This window comes from Triplophysa dalaica, chromosome 19, assembly GCF_015846415.1.
Source record: "Triplophysa dalaica isolate WHDGS20190420 chromosome 19, ASM1584641v1, whole genome shotgun sequence".
Classification (NCBI taxonomy): domain Eukaryota; kingdom Metazoa; phylum Chordata; class Actinopteri; order Cypriniformes; family Nemacheilidae; genus Triplophysa; species Triplophysa dalaica.
Genome location: NC_079560.1, coordinates 11449389 through 11467500, shown reverse-complemented (window position 1 = coordinate 11467500; position 18112 = coordinate 11449389). Strand labels below are relative to the sequence as shown.

Genomic DNA, 18112 nt, shown 5'->3' with positions numbered 1-18112 from the left:
TACAGTGTCTTAAAGACCTGACTTTTGGATGAACTGTTTTCTTAAAATACCAGACAAACACACCAGCATTCACACATGCAGCTTCAAAGTAATAGCTACCTTCACAGGCAAACTTCATTCAGAAAGACTTTGAGCGTTTGTTGTTGCCTTTTGTTTTTGACAGTATTGTTCGTTTTTGAACTTCCAGTCGGGTGTTTTGGAGTTTATTTTTATATCTGAGGTGAGGATACACATTCAATCTCAATCTCATCCGTCATGCTTGATGTATCAAAGGAGCTCATCTCGAACATACAGTTAACACAGGCAGAAGCTGTCAAATAAAAACTGTATTACACAGATGCTAATGTGCAGATGCTCTTCATTAATATGATACGCACTTTACTATTAAACACCAGGTGTATTTCCCCAAGTAAAACGGGTCTTAAAAACACAATCATGTCTTACTGTTCCTTACATATAGTAGAGGTCAAAATACAAAATATACTTGGGATATAAACTGAAACTTAGCTTTAAAAAAATGTAAGGGATAGTTCCTTCAAAAATTGTCTGAACTATAGCAAAATGATAGTATTTTTAATTTGAAGAAGACAAAAGAAGATAGTTTAAAGAATGTTGGTAACCCAACAGTACACATTGACTTGAAATGGTTAAGTGTCCATACAATCGAAGTCAATGGGAACTGTTGTTGCTTGGTTACCAACATTTTTCTAAATATCTTCTTTTGTGTTCTGCAGAAGAAAGAAAGTCATATTTTAAAACATAACGCTTATAATGACAAGAGGTTGAGTAAATTATATGAGTTTTTTTATACATGTACTCAATTTATGCAGTACTTCCACTGGGATTCTAGTTTTTCTGTGCAAGTTTTATGTATTCGAATGATTACTGTAGTTTGTTTTTTTACAAATAATTTTGTCCAATAGACAGCTACCACAAAAGTTTAGCCTTTTGTCCACTTTGTACCCTACACCTCATATTTTGATGGAGACTAAAAAGCAAATATTATATAAATCCACTATATAAACCCCTACTCAGACATGACGTTTGGCCAATACTGTGTCTTTTCTCAGTATAAACCCAGAGACCAATGTCATCTTGTTCAGCAAAAGTTACAAAGTGCACCTTTGAGAGGCCTGATGGGAATCCAGCACACTAGCATTTGTTTCAAATTATATGCTGGTCTTTTTAACTCTAGAAAGAACCAGGAAGTACCTGTGACGGGTGCCTCTATGTCCAGCATGGTCTTCTCCTGGCGTAAGATGGATGCCCCTTCATTGATGATTCGGAGGGCCACGTTCTCCTCCACTCGGCCTTCCTTGGTAAGGTGGGCTTTCAGTAGATCCACCCTAGGCTTCCCCTCGCAGTCAATCACCTCCTTCATAGTGAGACGGTGACTCAGGGGGAAGGGGACGGCTGGGGGAAGAAAAATTTAAGATCAGAACAGAAAGAAAGGACAGACGGTTTGTTATTGTCACCCATTTTATTGTGCTTATCTTGAAATTTTCCTTATTTATACATCACTCTGAAGACATAATTTTACAATTCATATTTTCTACACTACACCATGTCATCATTTACTCACCTTGATGTCGTTCCAAACCTGTCTGACTTTCTTTGCAGAACACAAAGAAGATATTTTGAAGAATATTCATAAACAAATAACAGTGACTACCATTGTATGGACAAAAAAGACATTCTCAAAAGATATCTTCTTATGTGTTTCACAGTAAGTCATATATAAGTTTTGAATGACATGAGGGTGAATAAACAATGACAGACTTTTTATTTTTATTTTTCTTTAAATCAAAATGGATGCCCGACTTTATATTCCTCCTGCTAACTATAAGCAAACAGATCGTTGTTTTGGTAATTTTAGAAGTGTATCGGACACTTGTTACCCTGTCGACTACGCAAAACCAGCTAAACACAGAATAAACCAGGTAAGACCAGCAAACCAGCTACATTTTTTTTAAGCATGGCTTTCTATGAGCCTAAATAGTTTTTCTATATTTGCAAATCCCTCTTTGATGTCAGCATTTGTGCAGTGTAACAGCGATGCAAAACCGTCCTATTATCACAAAAACAAAGCCAGACCGCTATAAGTTAGTTGATTGACAAGTCATAATAACTGCTGTTATTAAAGTTTCCAGAGAGCTCAATATGAATAATTGATTAGGTGCAGCAAGCGGCGTGTCTTTTCTATGCCGGGTGAAAATTCAATTGAGAAATTAGACAGCGAAAACAATATCTCCACCAAAATTGGGGCAAAGGCAGTTCATTCCGTGACTCACTAATGTGTACAAAGATAATGTGGGACTTGGCTTCAACAAACCATTGGCATAGTGAATTATTTACAAGTGTGTGCTAGCAAAGATTAACAGTGCGGCCATACAGAAATATGGAGGACTGTTACAGTGACATCGAGAAGAAATCCTACGTCGCTCGGATGTATGATGACATTCGGGGATGAAGGAAAGCTAAGAGTATTCCAGCAAACCATATATTTTGTATTGCTGAATTGTGATTAGAAACAACTGTTCATGCACAGAGAGAGAAAGAGTAGTGGAACTGGGGAGGGAACCTCAGGGCAGAGACTCAACGTGATCAACACAAAACTAAATAATTCATGTTTGACTTGAGGGGGAAAAAGAGAAATCTCATGTTCCTGCGCCTGGCATGGGATTTTAACAGTGGTAAGAAAGACCATTCAGAAGAGTGTGTGTGCTTGTGTTTCTTCTCTACATCTGCACATGCTCAGTCTCTCAACACACGTTTCGGCTCCGCGTTCCTGTGTGTATGTTTTGTACTTTGATATTTTATGGTCTGTATTGCGATATCCTGTACCAGGATAGTAAAAGTAAATCTGAATTTTCACACGTGTTAACCGAACATTGAAGAGATGATAGCTCATCTCTGTGATAGCTCAGATCTGTGTCTGATATTTCTTCTTTCATTTTCAATAACAGACACACAGATCTACATTAATGGCGGGATGTCCGATTTCTCCTAGCGGTTGTTGATGTTCAAATTACCAAAACAGACAAACCCCTACCCCCATATTTCGCTTTAATCAGTGCTCGACTAATGTCCATCCTGTGCACTTTACTGCTTATTGGCTACAAGGTTGTTTTGGTACTCGGCCCGACTTTGTCTAAACAAGCGTTATTCGGAAATCGGACACCCCATCTTTAATGCAGTAAGACTATAGAGATACAGTACACAGATAAAAGGTTGGTTAACTAGAAATTGTAAATTCGCTCATAATTTACAATCATGTCATCTCTAATATATACAGCACATATACTTTATACATCCATTATGAAAGTAATTCAAATGACTCTAGACTCCATTCATATTTTTAAAGCTTTTGTTTGAAAATTGACATGTAAACATACAGAACGGAGCAATACGTTCAAATATGTCGCAATCTACCAAGCTAGCACATGTACATCTGTAAGACGTCTGCTATCTTTAAGATCAGGAAAACATCTGCTGTGTAAAAACATCTGCTAAACATATTTTGAAAGAGCATTTTTACATCCATTCTAAATCATAAACATCTTACAGACATCTTTTTGATGTCTAAATGACATCTGAAAGAAGACGTCTCCGAACATTACAATTACATTACACACTATAGACCCAGTTCAACCCAGTTCTAAATGCGTTAGAACCGTAGACTGTATAAAATATGGACGTAGTGTCCGTGACGTCACCCGTAGCTTTGTGAAGACTAAAAATGAAGTCTAAAGTATGCAGGGGCACTCTTCGCCATCTTGGCATCGTGCGTCACTCCCGGATATTCGAAAATGGGCAAAAAGGCAGGACGTAGTTAGTGCTGAGGCACCTGGTTTACTGAAACGGCTTGTCACTCACGCGCCTAATTTGCTGAATTTTAAGGTTTAATATACAGTAAGTTAAACGTTTGAGTTATAAAAAAATCACCCTCCTCACAGTTGTCATGAAGGTTAAAATTAGATGTCTAGACCAAAATAATTTTTTGTACCAGGCTGTTAAACGTGTTTTTTATTGCCCATTTTATCATGGAGCCCAATGAGATTCTGCTCTCTTTCGTTGCCAGCCTCTAGTGGCAAGTCGATAAATTGAGATTAAAGTCACTTCCGTGTTGGCTTCACGAGAGAGAAGGCTGCCCCTAAGATAGAGCCAAAAATACGATTTTTAAATAGCAATAACATATTATACACACATATTAATGGCCACCCTCGCTGATTTGGTTCCGTGACCTTGCCTACACTACTACATACTATAGGTAAACAGTTCATTTTCTAAAGGCCTACAGTACATTTTATCAGTCAATGCAGTTCGTAGGAATCCAACCCATGAAACTGGTATTGCTATCACCATGCCCTACCGGCTGCACTGCAGGGGCGCTTTTGAAAGAAGCACATTTTTGTGATAAGGAAACAGCGAAGGCATTTCAGCAGACAGTTTGGCATCTTTCTGACTCAGTGTGAGAGTCCACAGAAAGACGTCACGGCACAGTCAGATGAAGCGAGTGAGAGAAAGACACAGAGGCATCAATTGAACATAATGCCTCTCTCGCAAGAACATAACGTCCCTATTTGTCCCCATATTCCACTTCTCCCAATGCACAAGAGTGCTGATATGCACCGCACAGCGTTCTGAAAGAAGGCAAAAAACCAGACAGACAGACAGTTGGTGTGTATTTGAACAATAATGAGATGGTCCAGATCTCTGTGTGTGGTCTATCAGAGCGAGAAGAGACTTAATAGGAATAATAGACAAGAGAGGAACAGGGGAAAATGTGAAACGGGTGATGAACAACAGTCTCGGTGGGGAACAATGGAAAGCAAACAAATAGAAAGAGAGACAGAGAGCGAGAGAGGTTCAAGGGTGAGGTAGAAAACAGCAGCTTGGCTCTTCACTTCACAAGATGTTGGACTATGGTGCATGTTGCCGAGCAACAGCCAGTGACTACTGAAGTGTGGCCGGTTCAGACGCAGTATAGACCGTGATGTAGGAATACATCTCCAACCCGCAGCAGCTTTCTGTTTCTCAAACCACAATCATTAAAATATTCTCTAGATTTAATAAACAATAAACTGGTGCAGAAATAAAAGGCAAGGCAAGCAGAAAGGAGACCTGCTTTCATTGTGATTACCTCAGGGGTATATCATTTACACATAAAAATAAAAGCAAGGTTCTTATATACACAGAAAGCATACTCATATACAGAGTTTGCACAAAAATGAATCAAGAAGGAGCCCACACACAGCAGAATCAGATATAGCCTGAGATAGCACACAATTATGCAGAAATTCACAATGCTTTACACATCGTCCAAAATAAGCACATCTCAGCTTACTTTCTTCTTAAGATACAAAATGTGATTAAAGAATAAGCTGTTCCAAAACAAAAAAATACATATAAAAGTCAAACTGTAAGCCCACATATGTTCCTGTGTGTTGCTACACTGTAAACACTACACTTAACAATGTAAAAAAGGGATATATAGTTTCCCTGCGTCCGAAATTACCTACTGACATACTATATAGTAGGCGAAAATCAGTATGAGTCATGAAAATCACAGTATGTCCGAAACCTCATTATGCTAAAAAGGAGAGAAATACCCGGATGGTCTTATGCTTTCACCGAGATTTATATTTAAATTCAGTCATTTAGCAGATGATTTTATCTGAAGCATCCTACAAAGTAGGGGAAAACAATAGAAGCAATTTGTGCAACAAAAGAACAACAATGCATAGGTGCAAAAAAACTGGTCTCAATTAGCCTACCAAAGTAGCCTTAACGAAGCTAAGAATTATGTTTGGATCCCATGATGCCACAGGAGCTGAGCAAGCGTCAAATAAGTTAATTAAATAAAATTTTTCATGATGCTGTCTCACCTTGTCATACTTTTCTAGTCTTGTGGCAGGGTCATGACAGCCCAACGTATTTTGTGTGAGACACATGGCAATGTTTGATTTGGCGTGCCATGTGTTCTCCTGTCTCGTCTCCTGACACGCCCCCATCGTTTCCTCGTTAGTTTCCTTCCAGTGTCTGATTCCCCACACCTGCCCATTGTTATTATCCATCGTTAGATTCCCTATTTATTGTCCTTGTGTTTGCTGTCCTGTGCTTGTTCTTTTTGTATTATTCATGCTGTATAGAAAGACATTGTGTCTAGCTTGCTCCACAGTCTAGTCTAGTGAATGTCAAGTGTTGTCTTAGTCTATTTAGTTTAGTGTTCCTGTTAAGTCTGTATTATTATATTCCCCTGTTTTTGTTGTTTTACCCCCTTGTGGGTCCTTGCTTTGTGTTTTTGAGTTACTTAAAGTCTTTGTTTACACCACTGCTGACTGCGCTTTGGTTCTACCCTCTTAAATCGTGACAAAAATTATGTAGATGTCAGTTTTTCAAATGTAAGTACTGATAATGTATTTCTCATGATTAACTTATGCTTTTACCAACACCTACATCCATGTTGTTGTTAACATAGTACGTCATCGGTCAAAGAGCACACAGGTCGCAGGACAAAAACATGGCAGATAAAGTATGTTCGAAATGTATGCATGTCTCAGAATCATACTAGATAAGTATATATTCAAAGTATATACGTACTGTCACAGTATGTGACTTTCGGAAGAGCTTATGTCTCGACTCATCTGCCATCTTGGATTGTTTTTTAAGATGGAATCACACTGCATGATGGAACAGTCTTTTCCATGCAGATAACAAAAATCCTGTTTTAGTTTGCCCAAAACAATCTTTAAAATAAGCGTAATTTCACTGCCTGAATTATAAAACAGGTTTGCATCAGAAAACACAAAAAGGAACTTTAAAGGAGCAATGTGGAGATTTTAGCGGCATCTAGTGGTGAGGTTTGCTACAATTTGCAACCAATGGCTCCCCCTCCCCTTTGAAGCACTACAGCGGCTGTCACAGGACAAAGATGTTGTCGTATTTAAAGCCATAATCCTCCTATAAATCCAAAAAAATTGTCCTCCTTGCCTTAAAAACTAAATATGATAAAAAATATATATTTTTTATACAGAGATAATGTATTTACAGAGCAGTCTGTCCATTTAGAGCTACTGTAGAAACAACATTGAATTTCTGTCAATAGATCCTCCAAAAAAAGTACACACTGGACCTTAAGAATTATGTCATGCCCTCATGTTATTAAAAACCTGTGTAACTTAACATCTTCTACAAAACACAGACAAATATGTGTTGAGACGTGTCTATCAGTTGATTTCTGACTATACAATGTACGTCAATGGGGGAGAATGTTGTTTGGTTACCAACTTCAAAATATCTTCTTTTGTGTTCTGCACAAGAAAGAAAGCAAGTCATACAGGTTTTGAATGACATGATGAGGGTGTATAACTAATAACAGGATTTTCATTTTCAGCTGAACTACCCCTTTAAAAATGCTTTCTATGTTGTGAGCTAACTACATTTTGTAAGAGAGCTACATTCTCTTTGTACATTCAGAAGAAACACAGTGCAGTTCTTTATTGGCTTACAGTGTCATTCCAAATCGACTTCCATTGGGGGATATCTTGTTTGTATATCAAACTACCTTATTGTAAAATCCTCTGTGGAGGAGTCTGTTGTAGTCTGGCCTCACGGTTGTTTGTCTTTATGACTGTCTTACAGGGTGCAATTCACAGCTTTATCACACCAAACTGTTTCTCTCTCACTCCTCATTCACTACATTGGAAAGGCTTGGAATGCTTGTGATAGACAATACACCGTCATAGCTGTAACCTGCAGGACTAAAACAAAGCATCCATGCATATTAGGCATTGATATGACCAACAGCCCTGTTAAAAATAAAAAAGGGTTTTTATATGCTGGTTTGGTGTGTTTTGATGCTGGTCCACTGGTTTGTGCTGGTTAAAGCTTGTCATGTGCCGGTTAAAGCTGGTCCTTAGCTGATCATGTGCTGGCCCATAGCTGGTTTAAGCTGGTCAAACCAGCATCAAAACATTTCTAACCCAGCATATGCTGTTTTTTTCAACAGGGAGCTGGGAATAAATGCTACCTGTGTGTGGGAGAAAAAGCCCAATTGCAACGCTTGTTTTATTTAAAGGTGTCGCCCAACGCTAACAAACACACCTGTCGGCTTAGCTCTGTCAGTGCCCTCATCATGTTAACAGAAGAGCTTCAAGCCATGAGCACACACACACCTGCTAATTCTACTGTCAAGATATACAGGGAATTCTCATTGTGTCTATCATACTCACTGACTATTTGCATGACCTATGCAATAACATTTAAACGCTTTTGTATATGTTGAAAGAAAAGCCACAGGTTTTACATTAAAAGGTCATGCTAAAACAATTTAACACCATTTTGTTAGAATCACTATAATTTGCTGTTAGTATATTTTGTAAAAATAAATTATTCATATTTCATGATATTTATTTTTAAAACATGTTATGTGCCAATTCTCACAATATTTCAGGGTTGAATGTAATGGGGTTGAAGATAAGTTGAAGCAAATATCATGGCACCACAACACATTACTTTACAACTAGTATTTTTTGTGCTTTGTGTCAAAACAATATTGTTTTTCTTTAAAACATTGTCTCTAATGTTTGAAGAGGCCAATACAGGTATAAAAATAATGAAATATGAACATTTGGAGATTAATTTTTGTACCAAAAGAAAGCACAATGATACCATGCCCTTAAATGATGTCAAACTGATGAAACAAAGGGGAAATGGGTGATTGTCACAACATAACAGGGTTAAAAAGAAAGCATAGGATCGCAGACAAATTATGCATTGTCTGAGAAAAAATATTTTTTTTTTAGAAAAAACTACAAAGTGAAGCATGACATTTTAATTTAAATAGACGCAAACTTTGTGTAAGATTAGCTTTCAATTTTGTATTTGCAAAATGTAATTGCAATGAAGTGTATGCGAAAAGTAGCTGATATTAGAATAGAGTAGATTTTTTTATTATTTTCAAGTTTTAAAACTACAAAAATAATATATTATACTACACTATATACTAAATTATATAACTTTGCTATATATAAAGTTTTGCATGCAGTAATTGCAACAGAAGTAAGTCACAGGTAACAAAACGCATCAAATCTTGATAATGACACAAGCAGGTCAATGGCCTCAGGAAACTGATTTTGAGTTTACCATTGCTATGCAAACTGCTTACTATTCTCATAAGCATAAAAATGGATATAAAATAAAAAATATGGGGTTTAAAAAAGTTTATATTACACAACTATTTTTTATAAATAGTATTATAGATAGTATTAAATGAAGTGTTTTTTTAGTATATCATTTTTCAGTTAGCTCACTGTAATGCATTGTAGATATGATTTATGCTTGAAGAAGAAATGCAGGGCTGTCTTAGATCTTGTCTAACACAAGTATCTTACGAGGCAGCATAATTAAGATACATTTTGGAACTAGTCTTCTAGTCAGTATGTCACCTGCAATGCCTTTAAATGCTCCCTCCATAGGCAGCACACTAGGTTTTGAAGCAGAGCATATGTGTTGATGATGTAAAGATTTTGATGGCATCATTCAGCATTGAAAAATCTTGGCAAATGATTCATACCCACATTATCTAGCAGTGAGCTGTGAGCTCCCATTAGTCATTCCATTCATGAATCTGTTACAATATTTACTTTGACTCTATTTAGTGATACAATATGATCAGATTATTTACTTTCCACCATTACTAATTGTCCATGTTTTGGGCCTGACATCCACCGTACTGCAGAATAAAAACATTGCTGTCACCATATGACAAGCTGATAAAATGACACACCAGATCTTTTATTTATATTCACATTAAGGTATTTCAGTGGTGGCATGAAACTGTGAGGCTTGTTTAAAGAACATAGGAAAGTGGTTGACAGCACGTTATTAATAACTGAAGAATCTGGATTATGTAACAGCCTTCACAGTGTCTACCACATTTACGCAAGCAGGATCAACTGCGCGACGGGAAGCCACGCGGCTACGACTCGCTTTAAACATTCTGACTCGCGATTCATCTTAACGCTCTCGGGTTCCGATGTTGACGTGTCCGATTGCTGCGGTTGTTTGCGGAATTGGGCCTTATCTGACTCGACTTAAAACACTGCCTGTGTCGAAAAGGCGTCCACGAAACATGAACAGACTTGGATTGCGCTGAGCCCTTATGTGTTCACGAGCTGTGCTAGTGTGGCAGCTTGCACGCCTGAGCACAACCCATGCATGAAAAGCCAATATGCCGGAGAAGGGAGAGATGAAGGAGATGGAGTCTGTGTCGAGTCGACTGGTATGAAAATGGGGGGCAGGGGCTTGGCTAAGGCGGGTATGGAGGTGTGGATCCAGAGAGAAAGGTGTGGTGGGGAGAGATGGCAAGGATGCACACATTTCCATAATCAAAAACATTAAAAACTATCTCTTAAAAAACGAAAACGGCTATGTCATGTACTCGTGCAATAAACAAGCTTTCTCATGCATGTCTCTCTCTCTTGCTAACATGTCTTCCCTGAGCAATTATCGGCAAGTTGGGCCTCTGACCATCTTTCTCCATGGAAACGTCTTTATCCGTCCTTTGCACTCTATCCTCCTCTCCTCACCCACCTGTTACCTTTTCATTCTCTCTCCTCCAAGACTATGCTCACACATTCCTTCATTATTTTCTGCTCCCCTCTCCTCTTCTCCATCTCATCGCTAGTCCTGAGGGAAGTGTTGTTATGTAAGACAGCCATGTGAACCGAAACAGCGCTGCAAACCAATGCTTAAATAATTCACCCACACTACTATGCAAAGCCAATATGTGTAGATCTCAGGCATGCGGCTCTATCTCTCTTAATGCTGTCAGTAATTACTACGCATTCACATTTACCTCTGTGTACTTGCTCTGGACCACCAGCTCTGAATGGATGCATGTTCGCTCTGTTTCGACTTTGTGTTCTACTTAATAGATTATGGTCACATTTAGTCTTAAAGGGACATTTTACCCCAAAATTTAAATTCTGTGTTCATTTACTCATTCACGTTGTTCCAGATATGCATGGATCGTTTGTTCTATTGAACACAAAAGAAGATATTTTGAAAAATGTAGGAAAGCAAACCATTCACCTTTGACTACCATTGTAATTCCTACTATGGTAGGCAATGGTGGCTAAGAACTGAACCACAAAATGTTTAGCGATTTGGAACAACTCTAGGGTGAATAAATGATGACAGAATTTTCCTTTTTGGGTGAACTTTTAGCACTTTCTCAAACAACAGGACTACAGGATTCATTCAAAAGGAAAACATAAGCATATTAACGCATTAAAAATGTATATGAGTATGGGAAATTTCAGCAGCACAGGAAGAAAATACTTGTATCAAGCAACGATGAAACCTGCCGTTAAAATGATGGACCATTTGTTTAAAACCAGACAGCTTTCAGTGTCTGCTGAGAGTTTTTTCTGCATCACTTACACTCATTACATTTATCAGTCTGGTCTGGAATATCATAATTTGTTTTTTTTAAAGACAGGATAAGTTATTTCTATTGCTCAATGTTGAAGAAAATTGATAATTCTTTCATTAATCACCCTCATATCATTCCAATTCTGTTTGACTGTGCTTAAGTGACTGTGATATTTTAAAGAATGTTGGCAACAGGTCTCTATTGACTTCCATTGTACATGTATGGACGGAAATATTTCTTAAAATGTCTTCTTTTGAGTTGTACAAAAAAAAGAGTCATTTACATGTATAAAAGGTTACTGAAATTTCATTTTGGGTAAACTATCCCTTCAAGATATATCTCAGGGATAATAATACCATTGAGACTTGGGGGTAGGCTCTTAGGAATAAGGCCAGTTGGCAACCACTTTAAACAAGCTAGTAACACGCTAAGAACATTTAAAACTCCTTAGCAACCATAAAGCAATGCCCTGTATCTACCCACACTACCTGAGCATCATTACTTGGGTGTCTTACACCAGTTATCTTATTGCATTTGGATGTTTAACAACACTGGACACGTTGCTATGCAATGATTTTCAGAGTAAGCTGTCACAAACCTTGGCCACAAAAATAAATCTAAATTAGCAATGCTTGTCACGGCTAGGGATGTCAAATGATTAATCGCATCGAGAATAAAAGTCTGTGTTTATATAATATACGTCTGTGTACTGTGCATATTAATTTTGCATTTATAAACCCATACTACATACATGTATTCATTTATATGTACAAATGATTTATGTTATATGAATATATACATCTATGTGTTTGTTTTTATAAATGCAAAATTAAAATCCGCAGTACACAGACATATATGAAGTAAACACAAACTTTTATTCTGGAAGCGATTAAACGTGATTAGCCCTAGTTACGACCTGTCAACAATCCTTTTGTATTTTGGAAATATGTCAATATGCACGACAATGAAGTAACATTACATTAATCTTGTTCTACATGAAACACAGAACTACTCTGCTAGGTGACTCACCTTTCTGAATGTCCCGTTTTTATCCTGACAGTACCTCTTGAGCCTCTTGTGGCATCCCAAACCCCATCAGGACTAACACAGTTAATGTCCTAGAATTGGACTCGCTAAAGTAGGCCGCTCTAAGCCTGGCATGTAGGCAATCCAGAACAGAGGATGGACTAGTGGCATCAGACAGCGAGACGCCCACCAATATTCAGAGGGCTGGACATAACAACAGTTGTCTTTGTAAACAGAAACCAAGTATCTTTAGATCAATGCATGATACTAGCAACAGAAAAGTCAAAGGTTCGATTCCCTGGGGATACACTAACTGATAAAATCTTCAATGCACTTTAAGTTGCTTTGGATAAGTGAATATACTAAATGCATAGATATAATGCAAGTGTAGACACTTTGGCTACTTTATTCTTATTTTAAAGGTCCAGTGTATGAAATTGAGCGGCATCTAGATGTGACCAACGGCTCACACAAATGTCATCACGTTTTCGGTTCTTTCCCGAAGGAGATAGTGTATTTATGAAACGCGCTCTGTAGAGCAGTTTGTCCGTTATACTGTAGAAACAACATGGTGAATTCTATGTAAGGGGACCCATGGTGTGGTCTGAAATATCTCATGCTAAGGTAATAAAAACATAACGCTTCGTTATGTAAGGACTCTACACACCTCTGAAGACATAGTTATGTATATTATATTGCATTTCTGTCCAAAGATCCTTCCCAAAATTGGTCCCATAAATGCATCTTATTCCAAGACATTTATTTCGATTAATTTGTTGTTCAAATTTACTTCATTTGAATAAAAAAGACGGCGTGTGACTCATTCACTCTCAGGGTGGACATTCAAACAGAGAACTAGTGCTCGCCTATAGGACTATTAAAATGACATTGCAAATCTGTAAATGTTTTTCAGAGTGCACATTTGCACTGGAACTTGTATTTATCATCTGTTACAACGCCTTCATGCAACAACAGGAATATTAAGACAGATTCATTAGCGAGCTGGAAATGAGTCTGGGGAATGTTTGCACTGAGGGTACAATATAATGATTTGGCATACAAAGAATGATGCACAGTACAGCTCCCACGAGACCAGGCCATAGAGCAGCATATCAAAACACTAAATGGAAAGCGCCATAAAATCCATTATGTCAGTGCAGAAATGAAAAGACTAACTCTTCTTGCACTTAGTAAATGAGACTCTGTACAGTACAGCACATGCACTGTTTTAGGAAATTCTGCTTTGCTGCAGTGGGGATGCTATGCAGAGACGAATTCTTTGTTGGTTGCTCGTATTGAGAGCTTCACGCTGCTAAATACAAATGCTCAGCTAACCTCATCACTGAGATTTTCAGACGTGGTTATTTATCGAAGCATTTTGTTAATGATGATAAAAGCCTTCAATTATACATAAGGGGGGAGGGGAGACGGGCTGCTAAGCACAGGGGTGAGCTGGGAGTCGGGTTGGTTCACAGAATAACATTACACTGATTTACAACGTGTTAAATGAGCTGGATCGAAGTTCGGAGTTCTGCTGGGTAAATATGGGGTAGCGGGTGCGTGCGTGGGTGGGTGGGGGGTCTGTGACTCATTAAGTGTGGCAGTGACTAATGCAAGCTTAACTTTTAGGGAGGTCAGACGACTTTTAGTCTGAGTTATGATGGTCCCTGCCATAATATCCAACTGCATTTAAAGGGATACTTCACCCAAAAATGAAAATTCTGTCATAATTTACTCACCTTGAGTTCGAGTTGGTATACATTTCTTTATTCTGATAAACACAGAGAAAGATATGAGAAAGATTGCTTATAACCAGACAGATCCCCCCCCCCATTGACTACCATAGTAGGAAAAAGTAAAATGGTAGTCAAAGTGCCCCAGAACTGTTTGCTGTCCTACATTCTTCAAAATATCTTCTTTTGTGTTCCACGGAACAATTTTTTTAAGTCATTTTCATGCTATGGGAGTCAATGAGGGGGGGCAAGATCTGTTTGGTTTTAAGCATTCTTCCAAATATCTTTCTCTGTGTTCAACAGAACAAAGAAATATTTCCAGATTTGGAACAACTCTAATGTGAGTAAATGATGACAGAATTTCCATTTCTGGGTGAAGTATCCCTTATAAAGCAGATTCAAAAGCTACTAACTAATAAACACAGTCCGAGAGGTCATGTGTAGACATGAGGATATCCACACAGTGCCTAAATACAAGATATAAGCAAAAACTATTGGTTGAAACCACCGAATAAAACATTTTAAAAACAAATACATATTTAAATGTAGGTCCATTAGCATACAAACGGAGAGATTGTTTTAATCCATCTTAGTGTTTTTGCCATTCAAAGCACTCAACAAAACTGGAGTGTCAATTTATGTGAAGACTGAAAAATAACATCGATGTTGAGGTCACATGACAACAGAGATGATTTTGGTTTGGCTGAACCACTAATGTGCAACGCAATACAAATCTAAAACATGTTAATTTAAGTCATGATATACATGTTGCCTCCATAACTTGATGTTATTTCTGGAAGACACAGAGTTTCGGCCAACAGACGAAAGTATCAGTCCACATGGATGCAAGAAAAGTGATGAAAGCCAACAGACTACTAAAAGTATGTACATGTAGCCTTATCCAATGCTCTGTAAAATGTTTACATTAAATAATATATCATATTAAACATTGGGAGTTTTTCGTTGGAAATATATATGATCTCTTTCTCGCAAATCTAAGTACATTGTTGTTTAGATGTATCATCTTTCTAATAAGAATCTATAAGATCTCATTGCAGCTCCGCTGTTGCTGAGTACATGTGAATATTAATGTAGGCTACGTGACCAATAAATGTAAGCAAATCAATTGGACGCAACGGGGGCGTGACAGTTCGAAGCTCAAATGATTTACCTACATACTGAAGGCTTCCCCCTTTGAAGCAAACAGATCGTTGCAGTTACATACGAACAGAAAGCCGTATTGCCTATTGAAAAGCCCGATGCAGGAAGGATGCGTGATGCCACCAAATCCTGCTGCATCACCGCCTCCTCTGGATCTGCCTTACTTAACGCATCTCCCCCTGCCTGCTCGCGGACTCAATTAACATCACTATATCCCAGAGAACAAATTACACGATCAAACGCGACAGCATCAGAAATTGATGATCATAAAAATGCTGAAAACAGCCATGTTTAACATCACATTAAATATGAAAGATACGACTTTCCACTAATTAGCTTCATGTGCGGACGAGATGTTTGTATTTAATATGCAATACGTGTTAAAATATGAAGCAGGAAGAAAAAAAAACATCTACACCTACATTTCACTATCCGATCGGTGGAGTTCAAGACCATGTCAGCGTTAGACATCTTCATGGGCAGTGGATGTCTCCAGGCGAACGTGTTTCTCCCTCCTCGCAGAAGATGCGCTTTATTCTCGGCGTGTTTTCGCGGTGGCGAGATGCGGTTGGTGCAGTGGCATCACTCGGATGCGTCTCCTCCGTGTCTCACCGCCGGCGCTGGGGAAGATGCTGATGCCTAGAGAGGGTGGAGGATGCTGCTGCTGCTGAGACTCCGACTGTCGTGAGGGGGAGGATGGAGCTGATGGGACGAGGGCGGTAGAGAGAAAGAGGAGAGAGAGAGATCTAGGGAGATCCTTTCAGCGCGTTGCACCACCCCGACATGGCGAAGCGGGGAACTCCCACGCACCCGTGCGAAGGGGCTGCGTGATGCTGCCATCAGGTGGAGGTGAAGGGCTTTCCCGAGAACGCCATGTTTGATCGATAATTGATATGCAACTCAGGTTTGTCTTTTTTTTTTGCTGCATTCGGCATGATTCAGCTATTGTTATTTAAAACGTGTTATTTATTAATGGACTAATGGCATGCGAAGTAGACCTATACATATTTTAAGAAGAGATCGGTGTTTAAATAGATTTTATACGCGTATTACCATGGCAACCACAATTTCCTACAAAATACCATATACATACCACAATAACGATGCTTAAATAAAAATGTCAAAACTTGCAATTTACTTTCATGAAAGTACATAAATTGCGAAGAGGCCCATACAAGTAATTCACAAGACTCACGTATGCCAATCAATGCTTTTTTTTAACAAAACGAGGAGATTTATATTTTAAACTTTGAACATGTCTATCGACAAACGCGCCATCACGAGAGGTCAAGTTCACGTGAACTGACGCATGCGCAACAACAATGAGCTCGCGCGATTGTTTACAACAGAGAAACGTTATAAAGAAGCTTAACTTTAGGGGCCTTAACTAGTTAGTGGCCACAAAATTTGTACTCTACTTGCAATGGTGTCCCGCAGAGCAACGGGACATTTTTCTAAATACCTTGGTTTGGTAAGTGGATTAAAGTCATGAACCTGCATGGCAATGAGGGTAAGTAACACATCTTTATACTGTGTGAACTATTCCTTCAAAAAAGCGTCATTTGTTTTACCTTTTAGTAATTTCTACAGTTTAGGTTTCTTTTCCAATTTTTATTTTTTGAGCAGTTTTGCGGTTCGTCGGCTTTGCAATACTTCGCGAATCCGATAGAGGTCAGTGTATACTTACGCACAAACTCGGTAAAGAACGTAATGCTTAAAGGGACAGTTCACCGAATAAAGAAAATTCTCTCATCATTAACTCACCCTCAGATTGTTCCAAACCACTATACGTTTCTTTGTTCTGTGTGACACAAAGGGATATATATTGAAGAATGTATGTCAGTAACCAAGCGGACCCCTCCCCTTGACTCCCATAGTATTTCATTTATATCCCATATTTTCATTACTATGGCAGTAAATGGGGGCTGGGATCTGTTTGGTAACTGACATACTTCCAAATGTCTTCCTTGTGTTCAGCAGAACAAGAAATGTATACAGGTTTGGAACAACATGAGGGTGAGTAAGGGATGACAGAATTCTCATTTTAGGATTAACTGTTCCTTTAAGACACGTAATAAAGCAGTAATATTCATGTCAAAGAAAAAAAACACTAACCCTTTATCTCAACAGGTACTGGTCTAGCTTTTGTTGAAACCAGTAACTTTGTATTGGCACTTAATGTATTATGGCTCCTGTATGACATATCGCTTATTGCTCCTAAACTTTGTAAGTTGCTTTGGATAAAAGCGTCTGCTAAATGTCTAAATGCAAATGTAAATGTCATTGGTATAACATATTTCTTTAGTAAAACATAATATAAATTTGGAAAATTGTGCCTCTGTTGTTTAAAAGATATTTTATACCATCCATTGAGTGATGTATATGAATGCACATTTATGCATAAGCTAAAGGAAAAGCAGATAGTTTTGTTTTAAAACAGTCTTCCAAACCATTCTCATAATTTGGCGCTGGTCACAGAAATATTATAGTCTTGTCCAAACATCATGCCATTGGTTGAGCTAGTGTAGCTGTGTTGGACTTCGCAGGGTTCTCAAGCAAACATTTCACTGATAAGATGTCCGCCAGTGTTTACATTGTTCGCTGACATTTATCTTACATACGTTTGTCTCTCCATATTACACTGGAATACTAGAAAACAAAAAATGACACGCTGCTCCTTTAACTGAACTGTTATGTCCATAATTTAGCCAAATGACCACTAGATGGTGATCTATCATTGTAGGATGTCCCT

The 18112-nt window shown here is 38.2% G+C and overlaps 2 protein-coding genes across 2 annotated transcripts in view; one reads left to right on the top strand and one right to left on the bottom strand.

Moving 5' to 3' along the window:
- Positions 1 to 15916, bottom strand: part of ppp3ca (protein phosphatase 3, catalytic subunit, alpha isozyme) — a 42325-nt gene extending 26409 nt beyond the window's left edge. The window contains exons 1-2 of the mRNA XM_056730392.1: positions 15783 to 15916; positions 1213 to 1413 (exon numbers count right to left, since the gene is read on the bottom strand). Coding sequence (XP_056586370.1) covers positions 1213 to 1413; positions 15783 to 15837 — 256 coding nt within the window. The 5' untranslated portion in view covers positions 15838 to 15916. The remainder of the gene's footprint in view (positions 1 to 1212; positions 1414 to 15782) is intronic.
- A 207-nt stretch (positions 15917 to 16123) lies between these two features.
- Positions 16124 to 18112, top strand: part of cxxc5a (CXXC finger protein 5a) — a 29348-nt gene continuing 27359 nt past the window's right edge. The window contains exon 1 of the mRNA XM_056730396.1: positions 16124 to 16264. The gene's annotated coding sequence lies outside the window, so the exon portion shown is untranslated. The remainder of the gene's footprint in view (positions 16265 to 18112) is intronic.